At 33.3% G+C, this 26,388-nt stretch overlaps 1 protein-coding gene across 7 annotated transcripts in view; it reads left to right on the top strand.

Moving 5' to 3' along the window:
- Positions 1-26,090, top strand: part of TMEM161B (transmembrane protein 161B) — a 64,531-nt gene extending 38,441 nt beyond the window's left edge. For 6 of the 7 annotated variants that reach the window (XM_041753042.1, XM_041753043.1, XM_041753041.1 and 3 more), the window contains 7 exons: positions 15,848-15,999; positions 16,500-16,560; positions 17,066-17,206; positions 19,860-19,973; positions 22,082-22,256; positions 23,537-23,633; positions 24,824-26,090. In XM_041753042.1, coding sequence (XP_041608976.1) covers positions 15,848-15,999; positions 16,500-16,560; positions 17,066-17,206; positions 19,860-19,973; positions 22,082-22,256; positions 23,537-23,633; positions 24,824-25,101 — 1,018 coding nt within the window. In that variant the 3' untranslated portion in view covers positions 25,102-26,090. The remainder of the gene's footprint in view (positions 1-15,847; positions 16,000-16,499; positions 16,561-17,065; positions 17,207-19,859; positions 19,974-22,081; positions 22,257-23,536; positions 23,634-24,823) is intronic. The other variant, XM_041753047.1, reaches the window with a different exon arrangement.
- The last annotated feature ends 298 nt before the right edge of the window (positions 26,091-26,388 follow it).

The raw sequence follows: 26,388 nt of genomic DNA on the forward strand, positions 1-26,388 counted from the left end.
CTGATAATTTCCAATTCACCTCGTCATATAAATAGAGTAATGTCATTTTTTTAGAGGAATTTTACTGCTTTTTTCTTCTCGTTCATTGTATTTATGTACTTAAAACAAATTCCTTTATACTGTCATTTTGGTGGGGATTAGGGAGAGACCAAAAGTCACTGGATGTGCTCAATCTGCTATTTTTATCCAGAAGTATTATATTGATTCTCTGATAAAATTCTGTTTTCTGTCATCTTTTTCAGGGACTCTTAGTAATGACATGTTCTTTGAATGGTTTTTTAATATTTCTCCCTTTTTCCATTTATCTTACTGTGTTTTCTTGATTTTTCTCTTAATTTACTCTCTTAACCCTTCTGTTGAATTTTTTATATCAATTAAAAAAATTTTTTAAGACTTTTGGATGTTCTATTTTCCCAGCAGTCTTGTGTCATGGATGTCTAATATCGTTTTAGTTCAAGTATATTAGTATCTTTTAATTTGTACCTTGTGTTATTTTCTGAGTATCCCCCTCCATTTTTTACTTGAATCGTTGTCCTGTTAGAGATTGTTCTTAAATGTCTCATGACCTTTGATTATCTGTTTATTATATTCAAGGAAGAGGCATTTAAAAAATAGAAGTTTTGTGCAAGTAGCTGGAACTTGTTGATTGGTGGCCTTTTTTGTAGGTGACTGAGTAGGGACCTTGCATTTTTCCTTGAGGGGACTTTTGGATATCAGTGTGTGCAGGTTTTTAGGTCTATCATTTTCTCCAACAAGAATTGTCCATTTTTTCATTTTTGGGGTATAAGTCTGACAGCCAGTGTTACGGATACTGATTGGAGAAGGTTCAGAGACTTAGCATTTCATGTACAGGCATTAATTAAATGCATGTCTGTGGTCCCTCTCTGCCCCTTGTTTTCAGGTCTTTGTCACCCTGGGGTTTGCATGGTGCTCCCCAAGCCCAATCTTTTCTGATATAACATCTTTAGATAGTATTTCTTCTAGGTTCTGCCAGAGTTCTGACCTAATCTGTATGATTAGGCGAGACAAGATCTGCCAAGTCTGATTACTGCTATTATAGACGTTCAATCTGTCATCCGATTTTCATTTGTTCTGCAACCTTTCCTTCAAAGGTCCCCTCTATCTCTCATTTCCTTACTTTTCCAGATCTGATGAATGAGTTGGCTTTCTTTTTACTGGGTTTCTCCCTTGTACATCCAGCAGAGCAGAGTAAACAGAAGCTTAAATCAGTTAGTGGTTGTCCATCTATTCAGACTGTTTTCCAAATTTTTGTTGACATTGCTTTTCTAGAAACTGTCATCTTTTCCTATTCTTTGTTTTTGATGGCCTTTCGTTTCTTTGCTATATGGTTTAGTCAGATTTAGGGATTAAGCAGAATAAATGTATATCCTGTATCTTTTATATTTAACTATAGACTACTGAACTTTTAAAACTACAAGTGGATACTATTTTAAATATGATATGATTTGACATTCAACACCAGTGTGCTCCTTATTGATGCTTTTGGATTGATTGAGGTATAACGTAGATCAGAAGAGCCAGAACAAAGTCTTTAAGAGTTGACATCTTCACCAAGTATGTATTCTGCTGGATAGAAATACTGATCATATGCGTCAATTGAGGAACATCCCTGGGTATCTCATGCTATACTGATTTTAAGAGGAGATTTGTTGAAGCAGTTAGAATATTACTTTTTAATTCTGTAGTATTAAATATGTAAAAATACTGTGCAGTCAGAATAAAGACCCAACCATAGATGTCAAGTTATATAAACATACTAAAAATATCTTAACTTGTTAATTAGCACTAGCTGACTACATGCCTTGTTGTTTATTTCATACTTTGAGTTCTCATGTTTTCTGAAATATTGCTTATTTTGGAATGTTCCTGTCTTAATTTTCATCATGGTTGATGGTCTGATATTGAAATGGTGTTTGTGGTATTTATGTAGAAATGCATATTGGATATCCAATTTTATTTAATGTTATATAATTCTTAATTCCTATTTACCAGAGAAATTAGAAAAATGTACCTCTTCCCAGCTACTCAGATTATTGTTTATATGTGAATAAATTTCATCTTTCATTTCACTCAGTAATGCCTAATAATGTGAGAGCAAAGGTCCCGCACAGTCTTCAGTACAGAACTGCCTCTCCTTAGTTTTAAGTAGTGCACTCGTGAAATGCACCAAACAATAGCATCTCTGCGGGAATCTGGTAGCTGGCTGTCTCGCCATCCTAGAGAAGACAGAAAGTGCTGAAGGGCTTTAGAATCAAAGCTATTTTCTGCCAACTTTAACCCTCCACAAAGGGGATAGAGAAGAAGAAGGAGAGTAGAATTGTGTGTATGTTTAGGTACGTGATTCCCCTTCAAACTTGTGGCATGTGAGAAAATGACCTACTGCCTTCTGTGGTATGCAGGAAACCAGAATTCAATGCCAGCTATCCAGATTTAACACCAGGGAGGAGTCTGTTTATAGCCTTTTATCTTAGTTATAACATATCTGGTTTGCTTTTCACGCCATATGAACAGTGTATAACTGCAATGACCTCTGCCTGGCTTCTCTTTATTTTTTTATTGTATGTGCCTACTTATTAGTCAAACACATGTCTCCATTGATTACATAGGACAATAGCTCCACTTAATTCCAGAGTCACACATACATCAGTTGATTCAGAAATTCTCTGCAGTTGTTACTGATAAATTGTCCTTTGTTAAAATGGTCCCAAATTTAGGCATGTATAAACTTAAATAATTGGTTCACTTAAAAGTAAGGAGGAAAACTGTTTTATTTCATGGTCATTTTTTTTCCTCCCCATCTGTTTTATTTGACATACTTACATAGAACCACAGTTATAACTTCTACAGAATCTTGAAAGTTCTAAAAAGCACAGGAATGAGTTTTTTCTTTTTTCTTTTTTTTAATGTGTGACACTGAAATCTTCAACTCTTATATGTAAAACTGGCCTGCCTCTTGTCATAGCTGTGTATTGTTTCAACAGTTGTACATGCATCTCAGCTATCATACCTTCTGGTCTCACTCCTAAACCCTAACTAATTCTCAGCTTTACTCCCTTGCCCATTTATAATTCTAACCACCTTATTTGACCAAGTGTGTGTGTTCCAGGTCCATTTATGCCAAATTACATGGTATGGGGAAGATAAAGGGTAAAGAAAGCCTTAAAGTGAGGATGGAACAGTTGTAAATTGTCTCTCCTGCATGATGGCCTATGAGGTCTTAGAGTCAGTGGAGAAATGTTTACTGATTTTATAATGTAAAATGTATCATTTTCATTTATGAATAAAGGAAAAGCAAAAGGTAAAAATGATGCTTACAAAAAATTCAGTAATCCTTTATATTTTAATTTTTAAAAGTTTTACTTCTACCAATCTATGGATTTTTTTTTTCAAAGAACCTTTTCTTACAAATAAGCTGTATCACAGAGTAATATTGAGTCAATTACGTGAATTTGAGTGAGAAGAAAGCTATTCTACAAAGAATGATAAAGCTTCTCAGTAGTCCTATTATATTTGGTTAAAGGACTGGATCATTAGTCACATTTCCACACTGCTTGTATTTTACAATGTGGATAGTTTAAGGTACAAAACCCTATTATGTATGTTTTTAAGGCTATGTTTTAAATTTTTAATTTGCCTTGGTTGCCAGACATGCAAATTTCATACAATGTGAAAAGTTGGGAATGGTTTAAATGGAAATAAATTATAAGGTTTTCTATATTAAATATTCAGTTCTATATGTAGATTTGTAAATTAAAGTGTGCACCTTAAATGCTGCATTTGTTTGCTGTAGGAAATAGACAACTATAGCAAACTTAGCACAACATGGTCACCTTTTCTGTACCTTAAAGGATTCTAAATGACTGTATTCTTACTTTACAAAATGTTCTGCTTCATATCAATAAGAAAAATGAAACACTAAAACCCTGAGGTGAACTGCGTAAGCTATCAAGTCTCCTGGTGAGAAAGGAACAGAGTAAAAGCTATTGAATCTAAGCCAAAGTACTCAGTTAAAAATTTGTACATAGCATGATGTTTCAAAAATTATTTCTTTTGGAGATCTTCTGTGATACCAATATTGCCAAATTTTTTGCCTTTCAGATCAGAAACCTAGAGTTATGAAGAGAATTTACTTTGGGAGATAAAACCAGTATTTCTGGCTCATTAATTTATAATTAAGATTTTTTTTTCCCTTTTAGCTAGGATTTTCTTCCTACATCTAAAAATTTAAGGATAATCGTCATTGTTTTGCTTTATTTTAATCCAGAAGATTAGTTAATAGTTTTTTGTTTGCTTGCTTTTATTTTTAAATAAAACCTATGTTTTGTGCTTTTAAAAAATCTATGACTGTTGTTCCCTTCCACCATCTGGTTAGGTTGATGGTGGCTGTAAGCTTTTGTGGGACAAATTTTAAACATACATAATAGTTTATGCTTAAATCTGAGAGGAAAAAAAAAAAAAAGAAAAAATCTGAGAGAAATTTAAGTTCAGTTTCTTTTCTCTTTAAAGTAATTGAACCTTCTCTAAAAAATAAAAAAAAAATTAAGTTGTCCAAGTTAATTGTATTTTTTTAAGTTGGAAGACAGGATCAATTCTTTTTAGAAAGATTTTACTTGAGAGGTCATAAGGATTAATGTATTTTTCATTATAGTATATGTACTGTAGCAGATTCTTGGTATAGTTTATAGGTTTCTTTGCAGTGAGAATGCAAAGTACAGTGTGTTTTGAGTATTTTGGTTGCTTTTTATATAAAAATAGATGTAGGAGGGTTAGCTATTTGAATAGGAAAAAATGTTTTATTGTTAGTGGTCACGAAAACAAGACTATAATCTTTCACAGAGTAGAAAACTTTGAGTTTACATGAAAATAACTTAGTTGAGTGGAAACACAATCTATTTTAAAAAGGATAATCAGGGGCGCCCAGGTGGCTCAGTTGGTTAAGCATCTCCTTTGGCTCAGATCATGATTCCGGGGTCCTGGGATTGAGCCCCACATTGGGCTTCATGCTCTGTGGGAAGCCTGCTTTTCCCTCTTCCTCTGCCTGCAGCTCCCGCTGCTTGTGTTTTCTCTCTCTCTCTCTCAAATAAATAAATAAACAAACAAATAAATCTTTTTTTAAGGTAATCGTGAATTTTATGAAAAAGTTTTGAGAAATCTGTGTTTATTCTTAGGTTAGTATCCATTAGATTTGTGTATTGTGAACAAAATACTTATAATGTGATCTCTATTTTCCTTCTCAAAAAAAAGCATAAATATCTTCAGGTAATTTCAAGATGTTAGGTTATAGAAAACCTTTTCTTAATATGGGAATTGAGTCTTTAAAACAATATAAGTACAAACTAAATTGAAATACTGTCTTGGTAAGTAGATATTCTTTAAGTTGTTATCCTAGATGTGAGAGAAATTTGCCATTTTAGATCTAAAAATTAAGCCTATTCATCATTTAAAAGCTCTTTTCGCCAGCTCAAAAATAAATATATTTAAAATTTCCTACTTGTTAAATCTTACCACTTGTCTTTGACTTTTCTTACCTGTTGAAGTTTTGGTTGAAATTTTGGTATTTGCATGTTACAGTTGTCTAATTCTAGTTGTAAAAAATGTTGATATTAAATTAGAACTTTAAAAATGTCAGCCATGTGGCAGAAAAAAATTTATTCCATCCCTAATGTTCTTTTCATTTCAGGGGTTAAGATTTTGTAATCTAAAGTAAAATAAGCCCTTAAAGTATGTGGCTCATTCATCTGGGACTGAGGAATTATAAAAAGGAAAAGAAAAAAAAAAAGACTACTTGCATTGGTAGTTTTGCATATGCAGTTTAGAATATTTACTAATACAATAATCTTTATGAAAGCCTAACTTATAGAATGATCTGTGAAAATAATAGCGAGATAAAGGTAGCAGAAGAGTTTACTCATAAAGTACTTGACTATTATTTCCATTAAATCCTAAATCAGGAAATGCTGTGTCTTTACCTAGTGTTTTTTGCTATACTTGTCAGTAAATAGAAGCCTAATTTTTTTGGTATACGTTATCAGGTTATATTTATTTATGAAAGGACAAAAGTAAGTATATCTTACTTGTAAATTATGGACAATTTATGAAGCAAGAACAGATTTAAAGAAACTAAAAGAAATTGCATTTTGAAAGCCATTCCTGTAGTATTTCAGTTATAGTCTATTATTTTTCTATATAAATGACTTATGGTTAATAAGCATATTCATGGGATTAGAGCATAAAAGGATTTTTCTTATTTCAAAATAATTTATGTAGGTATTAGAGAAATTTGATAAGTAGCTCAGCAAAAAACTTTGTTACTATGTTAGCTAGTATAGACAGTCTCTGTAAATGATCTCAAAATAAAGTTACCACATTTGTCAGTGAGGAACTCTAAATGGGTTATCACAATGTAGGTTTCTCCTGTCTTAAAAAAATAAGCTGGTTTTATATTCTGTTATGTCAAATGCTAACAAAAGTCTTTGTCTTCATAGGAAGTTTTTCTTTAGTCTACTACTATACACTACTTAATAAGTTTGGACTCATTATATATTTGTTGAATAAAATGCACATTGCTCTAAAAGTTTGGTAAAACAAGCAGTTGAGTTTTGAGTTGAAACATGAAGATTTGGGCAGCCCCGGTGGCTTAGCGGTTTAGCACCGCCTTCAGCCAGGAGCGTGATCCTGGAGACCCGGGATGGAGTCCCGCATCGGGCTCCCTGCATGGAGCCTGCTTCTCCCTCTGCCTGTGTCTGTCTCTCTCCTTTTGTGTCTCTCATGAATAAATAAATGAAGTCTTTATATAAAAAAAAAAAGAAAGAAAGAAACATGAAGATTCTACAAAATGAAACCCCAGGTTAGACTTGAGTTGGTTCAGCAAATCTTTACAAAATTCTTCTGGCCAGGAACAAACTTTTAGGTCCTGGTATTGCTGGAAAATACTCAGGTCTTTTTCTTTTGGAGGGAGAGTAGAACTCTTGGAAAAGCTGCCTGTTTACTTCTTATAAAATAGGTTAAATATTTGTTCTCTTCTCTTCTGGGTTGTGTATACAGCAGGTCTCTGCCAGTGGATGATTAGAGTGTATCGAAATCATACAGTTTTATGATGCTAGTGTTTCATAGCATCGAAACATTTCTAACAGTTGATTAATATTAATTACTGTTAACATTTCACTATATTTTAGTAGGATATGGAAATAATTTCAGTGCATGAGATTGAAAAGGTAGTAAAATATACATATGTGCTTTAGGCTGTGGGTTCATAGTTGATTAGGTTCTGTTAAACTCCAGGACGTAATGTACTTTTTTCTGGAGTTGAGGGTATGTAGTAGATCAAGACTTTATTAAAACCTAGATTGAATTTCTTAAAATGTTAACTTCTGTCAAATAATATATACACATAGGTTATATAGACAAAAGTACTTAATGTATTAAAAACGGAGTCTGCTTCCTGAACCTCCTTGCCACTTCTCCCGTTTTAGCTGGTTATTTTGGCTTTAAAAAATTTTTGTATTTCTGGGGCAGCCCGGGTGGCTCAGTGGTTTAGCGCCGCCTTCAGCCCAAGGCCTGATCCTGGAGACCCGGGATCAAGTCCCACATTGGGCTCCCTGCGTGGAGCCTGCTTCTCTGCCTGTGTCTCTGCTTGCCCCTCTCTCTGTCTCTCTCTCTCTCTCTCATGAATAAATAAATAAAATCTTAAAAAAAAATCTTCCTTTAAAAATATTTTTTGTATTTCTGAATAATAATACTTATACTACTGTTACTTTGACAATTCTGATAGGTGAGGATTTTTCCGTTCTTAAATTATGGCATCCTCTGTGCTTCCTCTCCTTTATGTTCTTAATTTAATTACTTTACAGTTTTACTGAAAAGTATCAATATTCAGTGATTATTATACCTATGTAAATATTATTCATATGTGTACATTATAAGGTGCTATAGCTTCTTTTGTCATTTTTTCATTAATTTTTAAAAATTCTTTGCATTTTTTTTACTATTTTTGTATTAATTCCACTTGCTTTTCCATATTGTTTTCCACAAGGTTGCTTATAACTTGTATACGTTCTCCCGCCTTCTTCCTTCCGTGTGAGGATATCCTTCCCAGAAACCTCCATTCTCTAGCTTTTACCTGGAGGGATTGCCCTCAGGCCTACAAGATACCCATCTTCCTGGGACTTATTTTTGTTATCATCTTGGAATTCTCTTTGCCTTTCTCCCAAGTTTAATCTCCCATTTCCAGAACTCAGTATTTTTCACTTTCTTGGTTTGCTCAGATATTTTGGTGGAGCTTTCTGCCAAAGTGAACATGCACGGTAACTAGTTTCAAGACTGCAGTCTTGAAAGTGTCTTAATTCTGTACTCATTAACCTGAATATAGAATTCCAGGTCGTCGATATTTTTCTTCATAATTCTGAAGACAGTACTTCATTGTTCTCAACCTCAAACTTGACTTTTCAGAAGTACAGTGTCATGGAATCTTTTGCATATGATTTTATTTTTCTTAGGAAGTTTTTACAATCTTTGGTTCTGAAGATTCATGGTCACGGACTCTGTTGGAAATCTTTTTTTCATTCTTTTGTGCTGGGCTTTTGGTAGGCTATTTTAATTTGGAAACTTTGCGTTTGGAAATATCTTTTATGATGTCTTTGATAACTTATTCTCTTTTGTAATCTCTCCACCACCTGTTCTCTTTCTGTCTTCTACTTTTGTTAGTCAGATACTGTACCTCTTAGATTGGTCTCTCTTTTTGTCACGCTTTCAGCTTGATAGAACTTTCCTCAACTTTATCTTTCAAATCTTTTAAAATTTGTTTTGTGTGTTCTATTGGTTTTTGGTTAGCCTTATGAAATACAGATATATCTTATATGTAGATATCTGTGTATAAAAACCTACATGTAAAAATTTTTTTATTCTGCTGCTTGTATCATCTTTCTTTCTTCCAAGTTACTTTTTCTCCAATGCTTTTTTTTTCTCTTTTGCATAAGATGCTACACTCTAATACAGGGATTGACAAACTGGCCTGGTGCATCGGAGTTGAATCCTGTCTTAGCTCTTGAGCGGAGAATGGTTTTTAATGTTTTAAAGGGTTATTTAAAGAAATTAAAAAGACAGAAGAATATGCTACAGAGACGTTGATGGTCCACAAAGCCTAGAATATTTACTATCTGCTAACAAAGTTTTCTGATCTTTGCTTTAATGTCTGTGGATTCCAGGCTTTTCTTCCATGTTTAAGAGTCAGAGACACTACAAGTGAATTGGAAACTGTATGTAAGTAGGGCTTGCTTAGCTCTCCTGGAAATTAAAACTTGGTAATGTTGAAGCTAGTTTTGTTACGGGTAGACCATAATGTTGTTATTTATTGGTTTTTTATTTGGGGCTTTTTGGTTTCTCTAGAAGAGAATCTAATCTCCTTGCCTGAGTGTGTGAATCTGCTGCACATGTTTGGAAGGCGAGAACACTTCTGATTATCCAGGCTTTCATTTATTCTGATTTCAATACAGTTACCTTCATCTAAATTCTCTACTTCACATTCAGTTCCTTCAGAGGCCAAATCTTCATCTTCTGCTGGAGTCACAGTGAAGTTTGTTACCTGGCTGCACAGGGAGTGGAGAGTTGGGCATCCAATTTCTATTTAAGTAGAAGTCAACTCATGCCTGTTTCCAGCCTGACCTAACACTGCTGTGTTTTATAGATTACTGTACCTCCTAACTTAGATTTTCATGGAAAAAGATTTAAAAAGTTTAAACATAACTGGGAATTGTATATGAAGTAAAATTAGTTCTTTTATCATTATATAATCTGTTTGACCTTATATACATTCCCATACTATTTTTTTGGTATTGGAAGTTCAGGATTTTATTCCGTTACATAGAAAACATGGTTTTTGCTAAAAATTACAAAGAAATCTTTAATATTCAAAAGAGCCCTCTGAGGTTGTAGATGTATTAATTGCATTTTACAACTGAAGAAATTGGAGACACAGAGAGGTTAATTAAGTTTGTGTAGAGGATCACATTGTAGGAGTAGAACCAAGATTCAGGCAGGCAGCCTAGATCTAGAGAATACTTTCTTCCCATCTATGTTACACTATAGTTCACGATAGTATATGATAGAGGGGGGAGCCTGGCTGACTCAGTCATGTTAGCATCCAATTCCTGATCTCAGCTCAGGTCTTGATCCTGAGGACTGTGAGTTCAAGCCCTGCGTTGGGCTCCACGCTGGATGTGGAGCCTACTTTTTTAAAAAAAGAAAAAAGCATATGACATACATAGCAGGTGAATTATAGGTGTGATTGTTACGAGTTCAGAAGACAGGACGTCCGAGCTGGAGAGTTAGTGATAAGCTTCATAAAGGATGTGGAGCTTGAGTCCTTGAGTAGGTAGGAGGAAGGGAATAAGGTAGTTCAGGTAATAGGTTGTGATCTAAGACACTATAGCTGTTAGATTTAGGAGGTGGCAAATATACCATTCTGATTTAAGTGGAGGCTTGGGGATTGTTGAATGAAAACTTGACCATAATGTTTGTCTAGTCAGATCGTAATATTACATTTCAGAATAACTTATGTGTTTTTGCACTGTGGGTTATGGAAAGGTTTTATTCTAATATGGGACTGAATAGTAAGAATCATCTGGTATTCAATATGAATTGTAGATGCAGAGATATAACACTTTAGGTGGTTTGTGGTTAATATATTAAAGTAGTAGTGATATAAGGAATATTAGGCTTCCTGCCTGGATTAGATTGCATCTAATTTTGTTGTTGTTTTTTTTTTCCATTGAGGGTTGACATATTTTGCAATTATTTTGTGGTAACAAAGTATTGCAGTGGGTGTAATATTTGAGAAATTTCATTTTGGTCATTTGATACCACTTTTGGCTAAGATGTTGTTTTGCTTTTTATTGTAAGTGAAGGAGTTGGAAATTGTCTCTAGTTTCTTGTATCCATTTTTAGTAAAAATGAAGCCATGTTTTTCCAGCCTGGGCTTAGGGCCCTTAGGCAATGAGAGAGATCATAGCTAGATCTCAAAAGCAGTTCAATTGTGATTTGGTGGTGAGGGAGGTGGGTTGTATTTTGGTTTTTAATCTTACTCAGGTTTTCCTTATTCTTTCCCAGTGTGTAAGCTCTTCGTTATAATGTCAAGAGATAGACCTATAGTGTTTGATACTCATAAAATGAGTCACCAGCGTCGTTTCTTTCTTTTTTTTTTTTTTCTTTTTTAAGTTTTGTAGAAGAGTTCAATGAACAGGAATCAGAATATCCTAGACTAGAGAAAAATTGGAGCATCTGTATTCTAGAATTTCATCATCAGTCTTAAACAGTGTTTTGTGTTTCATTCCTTGAATGCTAAAAGTTAGGATGAAGTTGAAAAGACTTGTAAAATTGTTCCTAATTTGCTTTCTTAGAATAGGTGCTCAGAAAAAAAAAAAAAAAAAAAAAAAGAATATGTGCTCAGAGATAGATTCTCTACTACATTATAAGAAAAACAATGATTTGCATGGTGAAAAGCTTCAGTAGTCCTATTTATTGAAAAAGTCTTTTTTTTTTTTAATTATTTGCTTTCATAATGCTTACACTTAACCTGGTTTCAGCTCTTAGTAAAGTGATTAATGTCACTTAATCATAGATATAATGAGGTTATGCTTTTATAACTGCACTATTTAAAAAATTGTGTAGTAGAATCTTACATGTGTAATGTAAGTTAAGTAAGAAATCTTTTTTTTTTCTCTGAAGGATTTTTAAGCAGAGAAGTCTGGTATTTAGTAATTTGAACTACTAAAAACTACTAAAAACTAAATTATAATGTAAATTTAAACCACAATGTGTTTGTTACTTTTGTTAATTAGCAAACTGTCCCACAAGCTTAGATTATGCAAAGTAGTTTAGGTTGATGCTTTGTAATGCTTTTTTCCTGCATGCACACACAGGTGTGCTTCCTCTCAGAAGCATCTTTCATTACAAACAATATATATTTCACCCAAGTTAATGGAATACGTTTGCACTGATGACGGGGCAGTTCCTGCCTTTATTTCCCCTCACTGGAGACTTTTGATTACTGTCAGGGCCCTATCTTGCGGATATAGTTCCCCCCCCCCCCCCGCCCCCCGCGAAAGTCTCTATACTTTAAGCAACTATAGATTACCAGTGTTTGTCTTTGATACTAGTATAAATGCAAAAACTCTGAAATGAATATATTATTACAGAAGTGAAGAAAAAAGTAGTGGTAAGATATATGTAATGATTTAGTTGTAGAAAAGTTAAAAACAATTCATATTACATTTTAAAATGATGTGGAACCTAACTGTGCTTTGTTAAACCCTCATTAGTCATTTTAATTGAAATTGACATCCTATCAATTTGACAGTCCTCCTTAAGCTGAATATTACAAAATCATGCCAACTTCTGCAATGAAGTGATCTACTCCTACTGCATGTAAATAAGTTAGTAGCCATTAGCCAAAGTAGGAAAAAGATTGACAAATATGTTTAGGGAAAACTTGTACAATAATGTTAGCTGATTTTAGGGAGAATTGTGAATGAGTAACAGATGGAATATCACAAAATATTACATTGGAAAGTAACTGCAGTGTAAGTATCACTCCTGGAATTCTTACTGTAAATTGCAGAGGTTGTTGGTTTTACAGATTTATAAGACTTGAAGATTTAGAAAAATAATTTAGTTACCCCTCACCCCTTAGTGCTCAATATCATGGAAACTGACATCTATTATTGTGTAGGTTGTTTTTTACTTGAGTAGAGTTTCAGATTTCTTGTTCTGGAACCAGAGTACTGCAGAGATAAATTGAGCAAGGTAACTTTGTGATAGGGTGCTGAATATTTGCTGGAGGTTCATAATTGTCAACTAATGGCATATGCTTATGAGTTTGGTTTTTTTTAACATTAAAGAAGTAATTTGGTCAGGGGCACCAGAGTACCTCCATTGGTTAAGTGTCTGCCTTTGGCTCAGGTCATGATTTCAGGGTCCTGGGATTGAGCCCTAAGTGAAGGCTTCCTGCTGAGCAGGGAGCCTGCTTCTCCCTCTCCTTCTGTCTGCAGCTCCTCCTGTTTGTGCTCTCTCACTTTCTCTCAAATAAATACATAAAATCTGTATTAAAAAATAATTTATTCAAATACTTAACCAACATATATTTAACCTGAGTTATGGAGGATATAAAGAAGACGCTTAGACTACCTCGCAAATGGCTTCAGAAGGTGTTTGCTGAAGTTCTGTATGTGTATTCTGGTTATATATATAGATATATATCTATATCTATATATATATATCCTAAAGTAGGTATTCACTATAGTAAATATGAAAACATGCAGAAGTCTTTTTAATAAAAAAGTTCAGGGGTTATTATCTGGTTTTTCATTATCCGGATGTAGCTTTGAAGCAAATCAGGTGTTTTATTTATAGAATGTAGCATAAACATTATAACCTATGAAGAAGTATATTAAAAAGTTGAAATCAGTTTCTAGTATAGCGATTTGTAGGTAGTATCTCCACAAACTAACGTGTAGATTGTATTCTAATATGCTTAGAAATATTTTTTTAGAGAAGTAATGCTATAAATGGCCTCTTCCCTGGCAATATTAGCCCAGGAGAGTTCATTTTGTCTACAGTTTGGCTTACAGGACCATGGTTTTCAAAAGAAAATAGCACCATTACTAATAATTAGGGAAACAAAAAGTATTTATCTTGCATTATGGTATTTAAGATAAAGAAGAGAGATTTATGTGAAAAGAGAATAGCTGGAGTGGAAATAACAGATGAGAACAGTAAATGGCAGGAAAAGGATGATACTGAAAAATGAGCTGAATATAGTATAGGGTGTTAATAAAATACTTTCCATCACACATTGTTCTGGGGGCCTGGTTACTCTAGAATAGGTGGGTAAAATGAGCTATTCCTATACTTCCTTCCTTCATTTATTTATTTACATTTTAAAGGGGGGAACTATCCACCACAAAGGCCTTAAGAAAAGGAAGCCACTGCCTTTATAAAACCCAGGCAGTCCTTTAAATTTATGACCATGGGTGGTAAATAATTTATATTTTTGTTATTACCAATAATAAAACCAGATCTTTAGACTAAAACATTTTCTACATTGAGTGTTTTTTTTTCTTTGAGTATATTATGCCCGAGGAATAGTGTTGAATTTGATACCATTCTTCAAAAGATTGATTTACCCTTAAAGCATAGAAATTAATACTATTTTAGCTTACCTAAACTGCCATAAAAACATTATTTCTATGGCAAAATTCCTTCATTGATTATCTCCTGTGTGCCGGGCATTTTTCTTGGCACTCCAGCTACAGCATTGAACAAGAGACAATCTTTGTTTTAATGGACTTCACATTCTAGGAGAGATTTATTTCAAGTTTCGCTTGAAAAATGCCAAAAAGTCATCTATCCTTATTACCTTTAAGTTGGCTTACTTTAGGATATTCAGTATCCTAGATAGTATCCGGAAAAAAAAAAAAAAAAAAAAGTAGAGAAGGGGTAGTAAGTTTATTAACCATTTTTAAATAGGGCAAAAAACAGCTTCTTTTTAAGAAGTAAGGATGAGAGTTCGTATCCTTTCCCAGCTTTCCGTGAAGAAGGATTCTTCTGATCATGAGAGTGTTTGAACTATTCACTCTGTCATGGCAGCTCTATTTTTAGAAGGTTTCATGTGTTACTGCTGAACTACCACATAACTTAGGTACTGTATACAGTAGCAGAGGCAGTATAATAAGTTGTTAAGTGAACACTCTGGATCCAGACCACCTAGATTTAAACCCTACTTCCTCTAATTTAACTGTGTGATCTTGGGCAAGTTACTTGAATTTTCTGTGCCACAGTTTTAAAATCTGTGAAGCAATGATAATAGTTGGCTGTGTGAGTATGAAATTGGTTAATTGGTAATGCTTGGCACTTGCAAGTACTAAGTGACACCTGTTACTATTTTCCATGCTTGACATACAGTTGATAAAGAAGTTAACTTTTCTAGATTTCCGCTTGTTTGTTTTTGGCCAAGCACCTTATTATTTTGTTTGGCAGGTTTATGCTTTCAAGAACAATTTCATATAATGGAAATCTGGGTTCTAGCCTTGCATCATCCACAGGTTTGATCTTGATTTGATCACTTAGTTGGAGGAGTGGAGGAGTTCAGATAAAATAATCTAAAATTTTATGTAAGATAAAAGCATTTTAATTTTTTTAGTAGGTGAGCATGTTGAACCTTTGGCTGTTTTGAGTACTCAACTAGAACTTATTTTTGTAGTTTTTTGTTTAATGGTGATCCGTGAAATGATGATACCAGGTACCACAGCTTGCCAGTGGCTATAAGTAATTCTCAAATTTTGAATTATTGGATGATGTACAGATGATTTCTGTTATGTGTGTGGGTGTGCTTAATTCTAAATATAAGTCACTTGAAAAACATGCCCAAGGAAAGGTAGTTCCCTAAAATAACTCTACCTTAGTTTTTCATGTTACTGAGAATCTATTTCATAAAACTACTAAAATAACCTCCTAGTATAATTGGAGTCCTATAAAACAAATACGTTCTTTTCCTAGTTACAGTTTCACGTGTATATGTGCACTTTGCAATAATTTAAAAATGTTATAAACTTCGCTAAAATTTGCTTTGTTTTTATGTCTTATTTCCTGGAAGACTAATCAGATTTTCAGTAGTTTTTCACTTCTATCCAAAGGGTACCATGTAGATAAGCATGCTGTAGAATCAAAATAAATGTGGCAGTCAGATTTTATTGAAGTTCAAATCCCATAAAGATGGTTGTATTTAACTCTCATGAAGTTACGTGTGGTTTTTCCTGAACTTTTTCTTCTGCAGCAAAGTTCTATTTTCATTAACTACACACTATTTTAAAGTAGAAGATGGTGGTGAAAGATCAGTCTGTGTTACCTTTGGATTTTTTTTCTTTGTGAAAGCAATGGCAGTCTTGATTGTGACAGAAAACTATCTGGAATTTGGACTTGAAACAGGTAATCATTTCATAGAAGTTTAAAAATCAGTTTTGCTTTATCAAGTGTTAATATTTTTTACTTCATTAAGTTTTATATCTGATATGTTTTTAAAATTAGGTTTGAGATGTATATTCTGTAATGTAAATAATGAGCTTTTATTATTCTTAAGATCTTCCCTTTTTTGTTTCAGCTAAATTTTTTGTTACTTTTTTCCAAAAATGCTGCCCCCTCATTTTTTCCTTACAGTTAAATAAGTTTCTGCAATGCTGAAGTTTACTCACATAGATAAAGATGCAAATTTTGATGCAAATTTTATGCACACTTATGGAATGTACAAATATCAAAGGGATGTTTTCAAAGACTGTTCCTGCTAATAACCAAATTTTATTGCATTATGGCATACTAATTAGCACATGAAAGAGCTAAGCTAGTCACTTCAAGATTTAAGATGTTCTGTTTCCTAACATTTTATTTCCAAAGAAAGATTCTGTATTAAGAATTTTTTTTTTTCCCTGCAGGTTTTACAAATTTTTCAGATAGTGCGATGCAGTTTCTTGAAAAGCAAGGTTTAGAATCTCAGTAAGTTTTTAAAAATATTATCACTTAAGTTTAAATTTTTTCGTTTATCGTAAAACAGCATTTATTATTAGTGGCTTTGTGTTTTTAATCCTTGAAAAGAATTCCTTTTTAAAGTAGGACTTTTAGAAGTATCCTCACTTGTAATTTTTACATACGTATAAAGACAGTATGTTTCATAGAATTCCTATTTGGATTTGCTTTTATTTGATTTAATTCCAAAGATTAAATAAATTTATACCTGAATCATATATCAAATTCTGTGTTGAATATGCAGGTTGGGTTGTTACCCATATGGCTAGAGATGCCTGATTTAGTTTACACTTCACCAATATCCATTATCAGTAATTGAGTAAAAGCAGTCTTTTTGTAAAAGTTCACTTAGTTTTTGTTATTGTTATTATTGTGGTTTATAAAGTAATTGATTAGAGGAAAGGAAATTCCCAGAAAGTTGACTTAACAGAACTTACTGTCTTTTTTTTTTTTTTTTTTTTTTTTTTTTTTATAGGGGTCCTGTTTCAAAACTTACTTTCAAATTTTTCCTGGCTATTTTCTGTTCACTCATTGGGGCTTTTTTGACATTTCCTGGATTACGACTGGCTCAAATGCATCTGGATGCCCTGAATTTGGCAACAGAAAAAATTACACAGTAAGCGGAAAATGTACATAAGCACATGCAGATAAATATATGTTTTCCATCTTAATGAAGGTATATTATTGTAATGAAATAATAAATTATTGTATTGAAAATTAATAACCATTTGATGTCACACTACTTCCTCTTCTATAAGCAGGTGTCTTTTATTCACTTCTAAATTTTAAGTCCTGTGATTAAAAACATACATCAATTACTAAATTTCTTTTTTTACTTGTTAAGAAATGGAAATACCAGTATTTATGTTCTTTTTAACTCAGAAGTCAGGGTTTATAATACTGTAATCTCTACAACTGAACAAAGGATCTATGGAAATTCTCTTAAATCAAGTTTTTAAAAAAATATTTAAATTGTATGTAAATCTTATTTTTTATTTAAAAATGGTTTGAAAGTTCACTCTATGCATAAGAAATGTATGTTTTTCTAAATTGATCTGTTTATGAGATTTTGTTAAATTCATACATTATTTGGGAATTGCTGCTACTGTACAGTATTGAATATCATAGATTACTTTTAACTGCCAAATTCTATTTTAATTATCAAATGGAGAACTCCTATTTGAATCCCTGCATATAGTTCAAAGCTCATTTACTACATTCTCTGTGGTTGCTATAGATATTTTTTGTTGATGTTAGACACCTTAGCAGAACGACAGGTTTATATCTTTCAATTCATATCCAGACCCAAATTTCCATCTTGTCTTTATGTTTTGCAGTAGAAGCTCAAGTTGAGAATATTCCATTTTGATTTATGTATATATTATCTTTGAGTTTCTCTGAGTGATCATTTTTAACATTTCTGCCCTTAAAGCCCTGTATTTAATGATGCTGATTCTATGGTCTTTATATTCTTACTTATCTCTTACCTATGTCATTTTCCTTTAATTTTGAATCTTTTTTGTTTTTCCTTCCCTCCATTTTTCTACATGTTGTGTTTGTGTGTGCATGCACACGTGTTTGCATGTGTGCCTACTTATTCTCACCTCCCAGTACCCACTTCTTCATCCCTCTTTTTTTTCCCCTCCTTTTACTCAGCATGCTCTTGGCTGCATCCTGTCTTTCTCCCAACATCCATCCATCTCTCTAATGGCTTCTTTTAAAACAAAACCTGTTTCTCCCCCTCCTCTCTACACACACACTTCAGTCCACTAACCCCAGTGTTAGGATTTAAATAAGCTGAAAGGGTGGGTGGAGGGGAGCCCTTCACCAGCTACTGAAACCGCTGTGGGCTGCTCCTTGATACTAGAGTGTTCCCTAGCAACACTGCATACCTAATACTGCTGCTTTCTTCCCCCGCACGGTGGTTTACCCAGGCTGGGGGATGAAAGAATCACTTTATAAAAACATTTAAAGCATTTAGTAGTGGTTTGGGATTGGGAAGGGGGCACATCTTAGTTTTCTTTTCAGTAAAACATAGCTTCTTTTTAAGATTTTTTCCTTTTGGGGTTTGGAGCTTTATTTTCAGTTTGTTGCAACTCCTGACTGTATTGTAGCACTCTGCTGTGATACAGGAGTGTGGGCAAGCTTGTTCTGTTGTGAGACTAGCATGATTGGCACAAAGAACAATGTTTCCCTCAGCCCCGTGCCCAGGCATTAGTCCTGTTTAATGCCAGAGCTTAGAACCAAAGTTCCACCGATCCCTGTCAGGTGTTCATGGTTTTCTGACGCAGCCCTGTTTGCCTCACATGGATCACAGTCATTTGCAGTATAGTGAAGATTTTGAAATGTGTGCGCGTGCGTGTATGGGTGTGTATTTAAAATCCTCCAGTTTAGCCCTTCACTGTGATTGATCATGAAAACAGAACATGGTAAAATAGAAGGATTGTTTTTTCTAAAATAAGAACATTCTTTACCAGTTATCTATCTTTGTAGGGTACAAACTTGGGACAATAACTAACAGTGAAATTATAAATCAAACCTAAAACCTTTTGGTGTATTCAGTATATTGCCTTTCTGGAGTATGTACATTTTCTTGGTATGTATAGGATAGGGAAATGAACTTCATAATACTTCATGAAGAAACAAAAATATATGAACATTTATAATTTTAACAGTGTTATTAAAACAGTATACATGATCATTGCATATTGATAGTTTCCTTAGTTATAAGCTGTTGTAGTAGGTTCCATGTGCCATATGCCTTCTAGTGGACCTTGCTAATAATCACTGACTCTTAACTTATATTTAATGAGGAGGCACTTTGTTTTAGCTTGCACTGAAAAAGTGTCAAAAGATGATGCCTGTGTACTGACAATCAATTGGATTCATTGACTGTGTTAAGTTAGTCATGTAGGTATCTGTGTTATCAAATCAGGGATGTAGTAGGGGATTGTTAACACTAGAATAGAGCTGAACACTGTTAGATTTTAGTGCTATATCTGCCTTTAACCTGTAATATTGCCATGAGCAAGTCATTTAATTTTCCTGAATCTAAATGTTCTCATTTGAAAAATTCAGATAATGAGGTAGTTTTGCAGGGGCTCAAATCAGTGTTGAGTAATAATGATAAATAGAAAATAATGATGACAGTAGTAACTTAATACAGAATACTGAAAATAAGTTTCTGTCTTCATTTTGTAAGTTCCAAGTTTAATGTATTAATGTATTTTGTTCCTTGGTTTTTATATTTATTTCTTACATACTTTCAGAACATTACTTCATATCAACTTCTTGGCTCCTTTATTTATGGTTCTGCTGTGGGTAAAACCAATCACCAAAGACTACATTATGAACCCACCATTGGGTAAAGAAAGTGTACCTTTGTAAGTATGGGTATTTGAGGGCTAATTGTTGTTTCCTTAGAGAGTCAAAACTGCTTTCCAAAATGGTATATACTATATTTAAGTTTTTTAACGATAATATTAGGATACTGGTTTTTTTTTTGATACTGTGTTTTTAAGCATTAATAGAAATGCTAAAAGATGTGTTCTAAAACTGAAGCTACAAATCATCATTTGACCTTTTTATGATCTTCCTTAATGAATGTGAATGATCATTAATCCACACTGATGTTATCTTGTACACTTGTAAGATTTTCTGTCTTCTCTCTTAATGTCCAGTTGCTATCTGACATTATTGTATTTGGGGGCCTATTTTTAATATACTTTTTGCCATTCTTTTTTTTTTCCTTAATTGTGAAAATTACGGAAGATAGAATGAGTAGTATCAATGGATACTCATATTCAGTCCTTATAAGAGTTGCTAGTATTTTCCATATTTACTTCACTTTTGTTTTGTTTTGTTTGATGTAGTAGTTTTTCAAGTGAATTAGGGATCTAACATATTCACCCCTAAGTACATGAGTATTCACCTCTAAGAAATAAGGACATTTTCTGGCATAGTATTATCATCATCCCTATCAAATTAAAAATAATGCCTTACCATTATTATCTAATATTAGGTCATATTTTCCTTTTTAACAGAAGAAGATAGTAAGGAAACAGAAACAATTTATTAAAAGGTGCTAATAACTATACTTGATATATTAACTCATTAGCCTTATGAAACTATGTTCCATAAGTAATAGAAAGTAATAGAAAGATTCAGACAAAGCTGGTTCAAACCCTAGTTCTGATCTCACTGAAACGGTCACATGAGGGAGATGATTTAACTTCACTGAGCCTCTGTTTCCCCATCTGGAAAATGAAGATAATAGTATCTACCTCACAAAGTTATCATTGGAATTAAATGAAAGAATGCATGTAATGCAACCAGCTGGAAGTAAATGCTTAATCAATGTTTCTTTCACTGCTTTGCCTCTTCAAAATTAAAGTAGAAAACCTTGACTAGTCATTGACTCCACAGTATACATTTTATATTATGTATTTCTCCTAGATCCTGGTACAGATTTGTCTTGGAGTATATAATCAGTGATGACCATGACTTTTTTTTTTTTTTAAGTTAATCTTATTGAACTAGGGAAGTATTCATTGAAGCTGTAATGTTTTTCCCCCACACAAGTAAGTCTTAATGATAATTTTAACTTGAAAGATTCCCAGTGTTTTTAAAAGTAATTTCACACATTTCAACCATCATATTAAGCGCCTGATGTATGCTAGAGATTAGAATAGGTACGGAGCATGGTCTAACTGTTGCTTTCAAATTACTCGTGGTGTTAGCTTTTATCAAAGGAGAAACCATGGTCTTTTAAAAACATTAAGCCACGAAAGGACATCAGAAATTACCTCTGCTTTCTAAATTCCTTTAAGGATCCCTCTCCAGTCAACTGGGAAAAAAGTCATAAGGGTACAACTTCTACCTGGAATCCTCATTTTAGTCTTGAGGAATTGCTCATAACTGAGGCAGCTTGAGCTCATAGGTTAAGTGACTCGTTGGAGAGAAATCTGAGACCAATTTCTTCATTAATATATCAGTATTACTGGTTTTCCTAGGATCCCAGTCAGGAACTCAGCAGAGTGAGAGATTTATTCAAATATCTTTGTAATCAAACAAAACTCTAGGCATGTGTTGTTCACTTGATAGTTCCAAAGACAGTCTCCTATAGTTTCCTTCTTTCTCCTGCTCTCCAGTGTAAGAGCTCTCAGCTTCTCTTCATTTTACAACCAGTTTTTTTTTTTTCGTGAAGGAGGGTAGATAGAGAAAAGGACCCCATGTATCTTCTACACGTTTCTTCTAGATATCTGTTACTAGTATTCTTTCGTGGTAGGTACATTTATCTTTCTAGTTCTATTATACAAGTCAAAAGTATTGTATAGAAAGTGTAGTATAGTGTGGGATACTTTTGTTTTATATCTCCAGCTGTAACTAAGTATAGGTATCCTATATTTTATATGGTGAACACTGACACATATAACTAGATGTTAATGTATTTTGGTCTTTGAGAGCACCATATCAACTTTTTGATCTGTAGAATGACAGAAGCGACATTCGATACTCTGCGTCTCTGGTTAATAATCCTGCTGTGTGCTTTGCGGTTGGCCATGATGCGCAGTCACCTACAAGCTTACTTAAACTTAGCCCAGAAATGTGTGGATCAAATGAAGAAAGAAGCAGGGCGAATAAGTACAGTTGAGCTACAGAAAATGGTAAGTTTCATACTGTAGTCACTGAAAAATAGCAAACACTGTATTGTAAGAAAACAAAGCATTTAACTTCCCTTACTGTTTTTTTAAAAGAATTTATTTATTTATTCATGAGAGACACAGAGAGAGAAGCAGAGACACAAGCAGAGGGAGAAGCAGGCTCCTCACAGGGAGCCGGATGTGGGACTCAATCCCAGGATGCTGGGATCACACCCTGAGCCGAAGGCAGACTCTCAACCACTGAGTCACCCGGGCATTCCTTAACTTCCCTTAATAGTAATTTTATCCCATAGTACTCTTGATGTTAAATAAATGGCATAATCCTAAATTGAAAGATACTGAAGAGATCTTGATCTGATTTTGGTGCTAAGTGAACAAACAGTCTCAGGTCCTCTTCCTGCCTTAGTACTTAAAGTATCAAATCGTTTGGGTTGCAGTGCTGTGGTATATCTACTGTTGCTAAATGAGACACCACCCCCCTCCCCCACATTGATTTGGAAGACATTACAATATATTGTCTAGCCTTTAAGACTTACGAGGTAGGAAATATTAGTTTTAGTGACGAAGTTGATTCCATGTGACATTATTCGAAGTATTTGAACATAAAATGTAAATATTTAACTTAATGGGAATTTCAGAGAAGGAAAGGGCTAGGAATCCATCCACCATTATAGTTAACTGGATCTGTATAATCTGATCATGTCTTTTTTCGAAATTTGGTTTTGGGTACTTTGTTCTTCACTGTCTTTCATAGTCAGGGGTGTTCATTAAGATTCAGACACTTTAAAAAAAAAAGATTCAGACACTTTTTGTTTTATCTTACGTATTTTCATTCTGTATAATTTTACCTCAGATTTTAGTTGAATGTGTTCATATAGAATAGAGATTTAATGTTTTTATTTACTAGGGGTTTATGACTCAACCTGTCATTTTTATTTAGTTTGATGTTTGTGGTGTCTGTCTAGAGATACAAGCATTTTGTTTTATATTTGAAATGTAAGTGAATATACTAATTGAATTTAAGTGGTTATTTTCTCCAATTTATATTAGCCACTTAACTATTTTCAAAGAATTTATTTTAATATTTTCGCATTTAAAAACTTGCCTTCAAACTAAGCCTTCCTGAAGTCAGTTTGGAGTCATTTATAATGAAGTGCAAACTTAATAGCATTTAGCTTCCTTCACATGATGGGATTACCTATCTCTTAAGCAATTCATTTTGACAATTATATGAAAGTTTAATTCACTCATAACATGTCACTTAAGAATGCTTTTGGTTGCAGGTGGCTCGAGTCTTTTATTACCTTTGTGTCATTGCCCTGCAGTATGTGGCACCTCTGGTAATGCTGCTTCACACAACTCTGCTTTTGAAAACTCTAGGTAGGCCTGCCCTGGTAACTGGGAAATACATTGTTTTACTTTCTACCTATAGTGAATAGTGCTTTTTGTTACCTACAAAGCAGTATGCTTCTTAAAATTGTTTTCTTTAAACGTTTTAAGAAGAAATATGGCAAACTTTTAAAAGTTGATTCATAATATTGGTTTTGAAAACTCAGGTCCATATAGTTCTAATAATATTATGCTTTACATATAGGAGTTGTCTGCTAAAGATTAATCCCCAAATTTACTGAGTAACTTGAGTGAGCACTCTTAGTCTTATTTATTTTGTGTTGTAAAAAGGATTATAAAAGATTTTGCTAATGCCTAACATTTCAGTTATTATAAGGTAATTGTATACTTATATGAATTGCAGGGCCCTTTGGTGAGTTCTACTTTAGATATTGACAGGATAAAGATTTTTCAGCAGAAGAACAAAGTTCTCGTATAAATCTGTTCACTAAACTATCAAGTTCCTGTGTTGTGTTATTCGAGAACTATCTATTACTGTATTGATCATTTCCCTTTGCTGAGATCAGGCAGTCAGCCAGTGTGGGGGTTTAAGAAGCCCAAAGGAACTAAATGTATTATTTGGGTGGGCTTTGTAGATACCATAGAGATGATGATAGATGTAAATGGCCTTTAGAAATCTATGGAACATAAAGAGGTAGCTCAGTTATAAATTATGTGACTCATATCCTATCCAACATAGGAAAATATATGATGAAAAACTTTTGGAAGCTATTAATAGTCTCTCACATTGAAATCATAGATAGTTTCTGAGAAAGAAATTTATTCTGATATTCTAAAGGTAGAAAAGATTTCTAAGAAGTTACTGAGTCTTTCCCTGTCACTCCAGTAGAGATAGTTGATTAATGTATTCTACAAGGGAGAAAATTGTTTTTATTATTTTACCAGGTTTTAGTGCAGCTAATTAAAAGTAAATTAGACTTTTATCTCTACTTTTACTGATATAAGACCAGCTTGTAGTCTAATCAAATTAAATGACTTTTTTTTTTTTTTAACCCGGTATGTAGAAACGCTATGTTACTTCATTTTCAATAGGAAATAGTTTGTTATGCCACTAAATTTCTTGTTTTTAATTTCAAGTATATGTTAAAGATTTTCTTGTTTCAATTAGAAGCCTTGGAATTGTTACTCTTCAAGTTTTACTTGTGTCTTGAATTTTCCAGGTAATCATTCCTGGGGGATTTATCCAGAATCTAGCTCTACCTTGCCAGTGGATAATACTCTACCTTCCAATTCTGTTTCCTCTGAATTACCATCTGCTGATGGGAAGATGAAGGTAACTGTTACACAAATAACAGTGGCACTGGGCAGCTTAAAAAATATTTTCACTCCTCTGCTTTTTCGAGGACTTCTGTCTTTTCTGACCTGGTGGATTGCTGCTTGTCTCTTTTCTACAAGCCTTTTTGGGCTTTTCTATCACCAGTATCTGACTGTGGCATGAATCTTAATTAACAAAAACGGATATCCAAGTCACACTCGAAATTGAAATATTTGTGCTGTCGGAAACCAGAAGAAAGCAAATACAAAGGAAAAAAAAAACATATCAGAATATTTTGTTTTAAATGCTTCCTCTGTATTCTCAGGGTGAATCAATGGTATAATATTTAAAATTACAGAGTAGATTATTAACTGCTATACTGTGGCATTGGAATTTTAACTCCTTGTATTAACTAATGTGAGAGGGCTATCTACAGGGGTAATACTTTTGATTACCTTGGTTTACAGAAACCTCCAGCAGTCTTTGAAACTTCTCATTTGACTCCACTTATTGATTGATTGCTCTTAATGGTATAAAGGTACTGTTAATATTCATATTGGCTGCCTATAGAACAATCTTCAAACTGAGCCATGCTTTGGGGGAGGGAAAGGAGCTAAAATCACTTCTGTTGGTAGTATGTTAGTCACTCTTCAAACAACAATAGCAAAATCCAACAGAAAGGACGAAATAGCTACTGTATATTACAGTAAAGAAAGCTGCATAGTAATTTTAAATTTTATGGAGATGTACATGCTTAATATCTACAAGTACTGCTGCTTGAGAGTAGCAAGAATATTGTTTTAAAATGTATTCTATCCAATTTGAGGGATCTTTTAATATGATTGGCTATATGAACATTTGCAATCTTGCTAATAGGCTTGGAATGCCCATATTTTATTCTGTGATCCTAAATATAGTTCTTTTATTAGTCTAAAGATATTTATCAACATTGATCAGACTTTTAAAAATTTACTTTAATCCTGCTGACTACCTGTATGTATTGTATATATTATATATTAAATATATAATATATTGATATTATAAAAGGAGAAAATATTGGATCCTTATATTTTAAGTTGCTGAATGTATATTAAATGTGGTTGAATGAGATGTGTTTGTATCTAGAAATTTTCTTTCTTTTTGGAATGAGATTAAAATATGTTTTGAAAGTTCATCAGATCAAGCAATTTATTTGTGTTACCGATGTGTGAGACTGCTTACAATTTTATAAGTACTTGGGATGATTTCTCCCAAATTAAAATTATTTTTCTGTCATTTTCCCGCTAACCAAATCTACAGGAATCATTTAAACCCATGGTAAATAGGAATTCGTTTAGGTTTATGGTGTTTAGAATAAGAAATGTTAATAATTTTTTTTACAGAATGAAATTGAAGTAACTTGAATGAAAAATTCATAGGAAGTAAAAAAAAGATCTAAAAATGTTTTTGATGCTTTATCTAAAACCCCAA

Source organism: Vulpes lagopus, chromosome 4, assembly GCF_018345385.1.
Source record: "Vulpes lagopus strain Blue_001 chromosome 4, ASM1834538v1, whole genome shotgun sequence".
In the NCBI taxonomy this organism is placed as follows: domain Eukaryota; kingdom Metazoa; phylum Chordata; class Mammalia; order Carnivora; family Canidae; genus Vulpes; species Vulpes lagopus.